Source organism: Mus musculus, chromosome 3 (genome assembly GCF_000001635.26).
Source record: "Mus musculus strain C57BL/6J chromosome 3, GRCm38.p6 C57BL/6J".
NCBI lineage: Eukaryota > Metazoa > Chordata > Mammalia > Rodentia > Muridae > Mus > Mus musculus.
Window position 1 is genome coordinate 57,839,936 of NC_000069.6, and position 9,245 is coordinate 57,849,180.

The following is a 9,245-nucleotide window of genomic DNA, read 5'->3' on the forward strand; positions in this document are numbered from 1 at the left end:
CAAGGCAACCCAGTGTGAGGAAAAGGGTCCCAAGAGCAGGCTAGAGAGTCAGAGACAGCCTCCTCCCACTAAATATTCATATAAGAACATCAAGCTACACAAACCACAAAATATATGCAGAGGACCTAGCTCAGGCCCATACAGGGCCTATGATTGTCGTTTCAGTCTCTGAGTTCCTATGAGCTCTGCTTAGTTGGTTTGTGGGCTGTGTTCTAGTGGTGTCCTAGAACCCTCTGGCTCCTATAGACCCACATCCTCCTTGTGTTGGGTGCCTCTGGCTCTGTCTAGTTTTTGGCTATGGGTCTCTGCATCTGCTCCTATCAAGTTATAAGCTCTTAAAATATGGCAGTAAATAAAATTAAAATCCACTTTCTATTTAAGAGTCTAATTTAAAATTCTAGTAATAAACATAAAATACTGGAAATCTAGTCCAAGGATAACTGTACCTGGACTTTCTGCCTTCAAAGTGTAAGTGTAATACACACACACACACACACACACACACACACACACAATGTAGTATGTCCATGTAGAACTTGCCATTCTTTTATAACTATTATGTCCAGGCAACATACTCAACCTTGTTTTGAAGTTTGATTAACTGTTAAGTGTGATGGGCATTTTGATATACAAATTTGTACAGCTCCATTTCCTTATGTTAAATTCTCAGAAGAATATATATATATGATAGGCTCACACACACATATACCACCCCACATACATTTCCCTAAGTATATTTTCTTTTAAAATTGTGAGCAAGAACCAGTGACAACCTTTTACTATTCAGCGTGACAATCACTCTCTCGCAATTTCTTGGTAGTTGTTAAGGGTTTCACAATGTGGTTTACTACAAATCAGATGGGAATAATTGCTCAAAAACCTCAAATCACATTATCTCTAAATTTTCATTTGTCCATCTTTATTCTTAACAAAGACTGATACCAGGTTTTAACTGTTCTGTAAAGTCTTGGGTTTCTTAATGAACCAAAGTAAACCCAGTTTTCTATCTTCTAAATATTTTACATCTTATATGTAAATTTAATTCAAAATTACTGTCTAGCAACTTGAAAAGGGAAAATTCATTATGTGCAGTATATTTTAAGTATGGAAAAGATTAATTCCTGTTCCCTAGCCCAGTCTTTCTCACGGGTAGTAATGCAGGTCAACAAATACAAGACACACTGCTTATTTCTAAACCCTGACTCCCTGGCCTGTGGACTCTGTACCTCTAAGGTGTGACCTGGGGCTATGTCCATGTTACCAGCTCCTCAGTTTCACTGAGGATAACCGGAGCACCTACTGCTAGGTTTCTGCTGGATAATTTGCAGTAAAGGTTTGCCTCAAAAGTCTTGAACTTATTTACTAAAGAGACTGTTAGATTAAAATATTTAGCTGTGTTCTACCCATTACTCTGAAAACCAGAAAATGCATTAGCATCAGTCTCCTGAGTGCTGACTGAGGAATGGCCTCTGGTCTTTTATGAGACTGCCTGGCTGACATCAGGCTGCCAACACAGACTACAAATCTACAGTCACTGACACTTCAGTCCAGAAGAACCCTCCATAATGGAGTCTTCTTGCCAGAAACTCTTCTTGCCAGTGGGGCCTCGTGCTTATGAGACTGAGTTCTCATCGAGAGGCCAACGTGATATATTTATTCCCTAGCAGGTTACTTTTCTTCACATTAAGTCTGAGGATGATCATAAAATGAAGACACAAAAGCCACATTTAGTAGGCCAAAGCTTAGTGAAAAGAAATTTGTAGGGCCTTTCATGTGCTTGCAGATGAGTTTGGTCTTTCCCTCAGAGTCCCTTGTCAGCTAAAGCTGCCTCTGAAGGCTTAGGCAGGAGTACTTTGAGTTAAAGGCCAACAAGGACTACACAGCAAATACCTCCCCTCTACCCTCCAAGATCAACAATAACAACAAAGCCAAAAATTTATAATAAAAACAGGAGTCCAATGGAGTATTTGGTTGGAATAAATTTATTTCATCTGTCTGTAAACAAGGTGTTTAATAGTTATGGCATTTTTTTAAATGCATATTAAGTCAGATGAGTTAGACTGTATCCCAGATGTAACAAAGTGCAGGGAAAGAAATGGACAAATCAGCAACAAGATTTGTTTTTAAATCTGTACATTATCCACAATGCCCAAACAATAGAAGCAATACTAGAATGTCCCTAAGGTAGTGCCATTCGAAAGGAAATCCATCTCACAATAGCAACAGTTCATTTTAACAATAGTATGGCACAGGATACATATGAAAAAAATACATCACAAGACAGCCAAGTCCACAATAATGCAACTTCATATAAAAACCTAAGCTGCAAATAAAAATTGGTCCTATGAAAAATAAACTGGACACACTCCAGATGGTTATGTTGGGATACCTAATATCCATAATGGCAGCCTTTACATTTTCTCAAGAGCACAGCTGGTGTGCAAGAAAAGACAGGTCTGAGCTACTGCAATGACAGAATGTCCCTGGGAATTTGATCGGTATGGTTACTGCAGTAAGGTCGTGGGAGGAAGTGCCTTTGCTCTCCAAGCTGCACGCTTCATGTCCTATAGACACTACAAATAGTCTGTCCCAAGTGCAGTCACTGTATTAAAAAGTAAAACACTGCAACTCTCAATAGCTCATCAACAGAGGAGGTATTAATTAGTTAAATAAACCAGGCACTACACAGAAGAGAATGGAAGCAGACCAAACACCTCGTGTTGGTAGGGAGGGGTGAGAAAGGTGTGACGTACAGAGGCATGCACTTTTTCCTCCCAACCATGCGCTACAAAAGGAAGACTAGATGAGCCAAGGAAATGCTCCAAAGTGCTGAAAAGACACTGATCGAGTTAGAGACTGTACACCGGCACCTTGCTTACTATTAACCTATTTTAGTAATCAGTAATCCACTAACTGCTAAGACGAAGTGATGCCCAACTTGGCATGCCCCCTTCCCCCAGTTTCAAGATATCATGCAAATCATTATTGTGCTGCAATTATGATGCCAGATAAAGGTTGGTTACAGACCTCTTCAGGTATAAAGCGAGTTCATATGTTTTCTTGTTAATTGTGCCTGCGTGGACACCTTCCTTTCCCATGACTATAACCAATGCTGGAGTACACAAGGAAACAAAACAAAAATGAACACAATTATTTAAGGGGAAGGGGCAGAAAGAAAGACACCTTTCCCCACCAACAGAGGGATACAAAGGAGACTTAAGCTTACAGCTAGGAAAATTTAAGAGCAATTTTCCCCTAATACTTAACAGTCTGCCTAGCAGCTAGAACCCAGAGTCTCTCAAGTATTTTGCCATTGAGTATGCCTTCTTATTCAATCCGCCTCCATGGACCCCTTCTTTTCCCATTACAAAGACCAAGACTGAAAGAAAAAGGAGAAAAGTGTTTCAAAAGGAGTGTTAATCAAGAAATCACGTAAGTTTAAGCAGATAGATTAATAAATTAACATTAAGTTAGTTTCCATGAACTGTTAAACACTGAAATCCATTATGTCTCCAGAATGGAGAGCCTTCAGGCTAGTAAATAAACTAAAAACAGCACACTACTGGATGCATGTAGGAAACCCCACTGTACAGCAGCTAATTTCCATAAAGGGATCTTTATGAGAGCTAGGAGGAAAGTGACAGTTTACCTTGCATCCTAGGAGAAACAGTCTGGCTGATATCATGCTATTCATCTCCTACAACATACTTTAAAAACTTTCATATTTTTCATTTACAAACTCTCCCCAAATGTAACATGCATGATAAATACAAGCTATTGTCCTATACGTGTGACTATAAATGAGAGACATGTCTATTACTTCCAGAGGAAAATGAAAACCAAATTTAAGCAGAAATGTTACTGCCAGTCACAAAACTCTACACTAGTGATATCTGTCTTATACAGATACTTCCCTTTGCTAATTCTTTCCAGTCTAAAAAAAATAAAAAAAACCACAAAACCTGTTTACTACTTCTAGCACCTAATTTGTGAACTGAACTATATGTACAGGTGTGTTTCAAATATACTTATTGCCACTAGGTGTCAGCAGTGTTCTATGGTTAAAAAAAAAGTTTCAATTCATTTGGCTTCAAATGTTGATTTTTTTTTAAAAGATGCATATTTGTGTTTTTGTCATGCATATATACATACTGCATGTGTGACTGGTGTCCTTGGAGTCCAGAAGAGGGCATTGGAGCCCCCAGGACTGTAGCTACACAGCTGTAAGCTGCTGCAGGGTGGGTGCTGGGAACAGAACCTCAGTCATGGCTATTATGCACTAAGACATTTTTCCAGCCCTTCAGCAGATGCATGTTTTTTTCAACCCTAGCATCTTACGTATCTAGAAGCAGCAAAAACTTAAGATTTGTCTGTTTTAAAGTTATCTTGTTTTGTGTGATTTGTTTCTGAAACAAACCACACCTCAGACACCCACAGCATTAAATGATAGCTCACTGTAGGCTCTTGTGATTTCACACTATAGAACTGTTCTAGGTGCTAACTTTGCCAAATGAGGCAGTTATACAGGTTAGTACATGTATGTATTTGTGTGTCGGTGAGATGTCAGAGTAAACATCAATGTCAAAGGTTCTCTATGGAATATGACAGTTCCTTATGCCATATTGAAACCAGAACTTTTATTATCAAGTCTGGAAACTGGTACCAGAGTTTGTGGGCCAAGTTCTTAAACTGCGAGTAGTTTCCTACTTTTCAAACTGATATCTCGTTCTTTGGAAGTATTTCAGCAAATGGAACATGTACTCTAAAACTTTGGCCTATCCCTCTTCTTCAGAAATGTTCCTGGCAAAAAATAAAACAATGTGATCTTTTTTTCCTTCCTTTCTTTTCTTTTCTAATGATGAGCAGAGAATTGATTTCAAATCTCAGCAAACATCAAAGGAAAGATCTCCAAGTAAAGACTAATTAGACACAAAGATAACTAAGTGACTGGCACAGACTAACAACCATCTATCCCACAGCATCGTAACGCGTTGGACTGAGGCACCTTTTCATTTTTAGGTTTACCAAAGCTGTCATAATTTAGAGTAGTCAGATGAGGCTGCATATGCACCACTCTAAAGTAGACAGGCTGAAAGCAGTGCCACCTTTCAGTGCTGAGCAGTTCACAAAAACCACCTTAATAGCCATTATGAACCAATTTTCAATTTAAACCATTAAAGAAACCCTAGTTGTAATATGACATGCAACTTTTAAGGAGAAAAAAAAAAGCCTACTCACCTCTCCCGGCCCTGCCAACAGCAACGTTGTATGTTGGCTCCCCACCTTGACTCTTTGTCCGGATGTCCATTGTGCAGTCACCATCAACGTATAGGCTATCTCTGATCACAGAACACTTCTTTGCTCCAAGAGTCAAACCGTTGGTAAAGAAACCTTCCCGGTCTTTTCCTACAATCATATCTATTTCTACTGGCTGGCCACCCAAAACAAAGAAGAAAAAAATTACAGTTAATCAGAATCTGATACAACAAACTGTGTGCTACCGTAGAATCAAGATAGCTGTTTTTATTATTACCTATTCCTTCGTGGTTACATGATTTACACATTAGTTTGCTTTTGCAGCGAACAGTGAGGCCTGCTAACTAAAAGCCAGTGTGTATCAACCATACAGAGAGTTTCCCTAAATAGTTGGCAGTTGACACTAGGTGCAAACTGAAAACGAGTTATTTATAAACTATCTCAAGTCAGGTGCTACTTGAGGTGCTTATGTAATTGTAAAGATTCAGGTATAAGCTCTTGTATACAACAGCTTGACTATCATATTTTGCCACATTAGTCATGTTGCATCAAATTTAAAGTTGGGTAAAGTCGATCCAGATGGGCCTGCTTACATCTCTGTTTCAAGCAGCTTGAAATGTCCCTGGTAGTATGAACCTCAGTTACCACAGACTGTGGGACATCTCCAAATTCATATTTCCCTCCTACTTTTCTAGCCACCACTCTTTTCTCTCCAACTTGCCTTGCCCTTCCATTCAATAACCTGCTTTCCTTCTGGACAAATGCAGAGTGATTCTGTCTACAGCACTGCGGTAGCAACAGCAAAATCAGAGAGAAAATGGAGGGGCATTGGTAAAGAAAGTGAGGTAGCCACCAGAACCGGAAAAGAGAATCTGTTCATTCTAACGTTCCATGAATAAGAAGGAAGGCGTCGCCCCCATCAGAACTGCAGAGTCATAGCAGGCCCCAGCCATTTCCAAGCATACTCCCGCAATATTCTTAAGCCAGACAGCGGGAACTCACACACAAAGACAAGACTGCAGAAAAAAAAGTTAATCACCAAATGTCAATTCGCTATAGGAACTGTGGCCTCCCACATGGGGACAGGAGATCTTAAAGCACTCCTGTCACAGACTGAATCCACACTAATTTGTTAAACCACATTAAGTAGTAAAATGCTGAGCACCTGTGATATGGGACTTGAATTCTGTTATGTGGTAGGGGAGGGAGTGGGAGTGGGGAGCAAAGAAATTAAGAGAATGGTCCTGTACTTGATACTGGTGTCAAAATCTTAAAGAGCATTGCATAGAAACAAGCATAACAATAAGCAGTGTTGGAGACTGGTTGACGAATATTCTCCAAATGTGTGGCAACCCAGTCAAAAGCCATCAAGTCACATGAAAAGGAGGCACCGTGAAGCATAAATCGGTATTAGTTCTTTTACTACCATCACTAAAGAGGGAGTGACTTGGAGAAGTGTTATCCCCCTCCAGCGACTCCCCAGATTTTTTTAAATCACCCTTAAACCATCCCCTTTTTAGAGCTATGTTGCGTAACTGGGGATAACAGTATATCGATGAATCTCTATAGGTGGAGAAGAGAAATCAATGGCAGTTCGCCATCTTGGAGGAAAAAAAAAAAAAACTATAGAACCACAAGCTGAAGTAGATTCACCATTCCACCTACGTGGTCCGCGTACCTTTCTCTCCAGCCTAGGCGGCCTGGACACCCGCAAGCCTACGCAAAGTCACTCCATTAATTCCCGGGATCCGGCCACTGCCGCCTCCCACATTCCGCGCTCACAACCGAACCAGATCCAGGGCCAGCCTGCCGCCCAGATTCCCCCCGCCCACACCCGGGGACCCGCACTGCAGCCCGCAGGGCTCCCCGAACGCCGAGGGCCTCCCGGGGAGGCGTCCCCTCCTCCACCCTGGCAGCCGCAAGCCGGGGCGCCGCCGGGGCGAAGAGTCCGGCCGCCCCGCCCCCGCGCGGCCTCGGGCAGCATCCCCAGGCTCAGCTGCCCGCAACCGGGCTCCGGCTGCATCCCCTTCCTCGCGGGCGGGCGAGGAAGCCGGCGGTACCCTTCCCTTCAGCCCTAGCCGCATCCCTTCCTCGCGGGCGGGCGTCCCCTTCTCAGAGGCCCGCCGCACACCTGCCGGCTTGGCGCCCCCGGGCCTCACCGTGATGCTCTGGAAGACGCCCCCGGCCGTGGCTGCCCAGACGTATTTGGCGTCGCAGTAGCCGACAATGGCGGCCTCCTGGCAGCAGCCATCGCACATCAGGTTATCCACGTAGCTCTGCCAACCGGCCATCTTCGAGCCCTTCGCACTGCAGCGGGGACGGCAGGAGCAGAGGCGCAGCAGCGGCAGCGGCGGCGGCGGCGGCGGCGGCGGTGGAGGCGGGGCGGGGGCGGGGAGGAGGCGGCTCTGCGCAGGCACCGACCGCCCCTCTCCGGGGAACTGCGGCGGGCGGTGACAGGACCCGCAGCGGGGAGCGCCGGGCGGCCGCGGCCGCGGGGCTCAGGAGCCGGCGGCGGAGCGACGCTGGCAGCGGGGCTGGTGACGGCCGTCTCACACCGCCGCAGCTCCCTCGGCTCTCCGCGGCCGGCGGGATGTGCGCGCGCGTGCGTGCGATCCTTCCGCAGCGCAGCCGGCGAGGGTCCCCGGGAGGGCGGGGGAGCCGAGGCGGGGGCGCGGAGGGATACCGCCGGGGACAATCACGGCCCACACGTGCGGGAGGCGAGTGGGCGTGCGGCTGGGGCGCGGCGGCGGAGGCCTCACCACCGGCTAGGAGGCGAAGCAGCTTGAGTGGGCGCCGTGGGGTGCCGGAGCTCTGGGCGCCCAGCGGCCACGCTCACCTCTCAAGCGCCCGCTCGGGGACGCGGTATTGACAGCATCGGTGTCGGGTGGCAGGGTTGCCCTGGTGACGGGATGCGGAGGGTTTACCCTTTGTAGTGGGAGCGGCCAGTGCGGATGGCCCACACTTGGGGAGGTGTCTCTTAGAAGACCTTGGCCAGCTGCGCCTGCACGCTCCTGAAATCAGAGCAGCTCTATGCTCTTTGTTGCCTCCTTTGAGTACAAGGAACTTCAGGTTCAGTGGAGCTTTTGCCCTGAACCCAGTGCTGCTCATCATGAGTGTGGCTCAGTCGTCCAGAAATTCTAAACAAAACAGACCCTATGTGCACCTGGTAACTGCAAAAGTTAGTGTGCGTTAAATACATCCATGAAATACAAAGAATAATCAAGCTAGAAAAGGAGTCATTGAACTAGACCAGTGGTTCTCAAACTTCCTAATGTGACCCCGTGATACAGTTACTCATGCTGTGCTGACCCCCAACCTTAAATTATTTTGTTTCTATTTCATAACTGACATTCTGTTAGTTATGAATCATACTGTAAATATCTGATGTGGAGGATATCTGATATGTGACCCCAAAGGGTTTGAGGCCCACAGGTTGAGACCCACTGTACTAGATGGTGAAAATAGTTCAGAATCTAGATCTGAGGAAGACTTGTATAAGACAGGGTGGGAAGTGGTTTAAGGGTCTCTGAACATTCACCTACATCTTTATTAATTTTATGTGCTGGGTCTAGACCCAGCATCAGATGTTCCCCAGTGATGACTAGTTTAAATGGATGACAAACTTGACCTGCCTATTAAGGGAAAGAAAGCTCCAATAGATTGCAAGCTGTTGTCAATTTTAAAGTTGTGGGGTACACTGACAATTTTATAATAGCATCACTGAACTTTTGCTTATTTATTTATTGGACTTTAAAAAATAAAACTAATGTCCTAGTGTTCTGATCGCTGTGAAGAGACACCATGACCACAGCAACTCTTTTTTTTTCCATTTTTATTAGGTATTTACCTCATTTACATTTCCAATGCTATACCAAAAGTCCCCCATACCCACCCACCCCCCACTCCCCTACCCACCCACTCCCCCTTTTTGGCCCTGGCGTTCCCCTGTAGACCACAGCAACTCTTACAAAGAAAAAAAAATTAAAAGG

At 44.7% G+C, this 9,245-nt stretch overlaps 1 protein-coding gene across 1 annotated transcript; it reads right to left on the minus strand.

The window, feature by feature from the left end:
* Positions 1-1,959: 1,959 nt before the first annotated feature.
* On the minus strand, positions 1,960-7,822 carry Pfn2 (profilin 2). The gene is made up of 3 exons (NM_019410.3): positions 7,416-7,822; positions 5,239-5,431; positions 1,960-3,379 (listed from the first exon to the last, which is right to left on the minus strand). The coding sequence occupies exons 1-3, from the start codon at positions 7,545-7,547 to the stop codon at positions 3,282-3,284; spliced, it is 423 nt and encodes a 140-aa protein (NP_062283.1). The 5' UTR covers positions 7,548-7,822; the 3' UTR covers positions 1,960-3,281.
* Between the last annotated feature and the right edge of the window lie 1,423 nt (positions 7,823-9,245).

What these genes read in the sequence shown, in the direction of transcription:
- Pfn2 (NM_019410.3), bottom strand. Translation starts at nt 7,547, where the DNA reads ATGGCCGGTTGGCAGAGCTACGTGGATAACCTGATGTGCGATGGCTGC. An exon ending in GCGTCTTCCAGAGCATCACG is followed by an intron (nt 5,432 to 7,415) that starts GTGAGGCCCGGG and finishes TTGGGTGGCCAG; the next exon opens with CCAGTAGAAATAGATATGAT. An exon ending in TGTTGGCAGGGCCGGGAGAG is followed by an intron (nt 3,380 to 5,238) that starts GTGAGTAGGCTT and finishes TTTTTCTTTCAG; the next exon opens with TCTTGGTCTTTGTAATGGGA.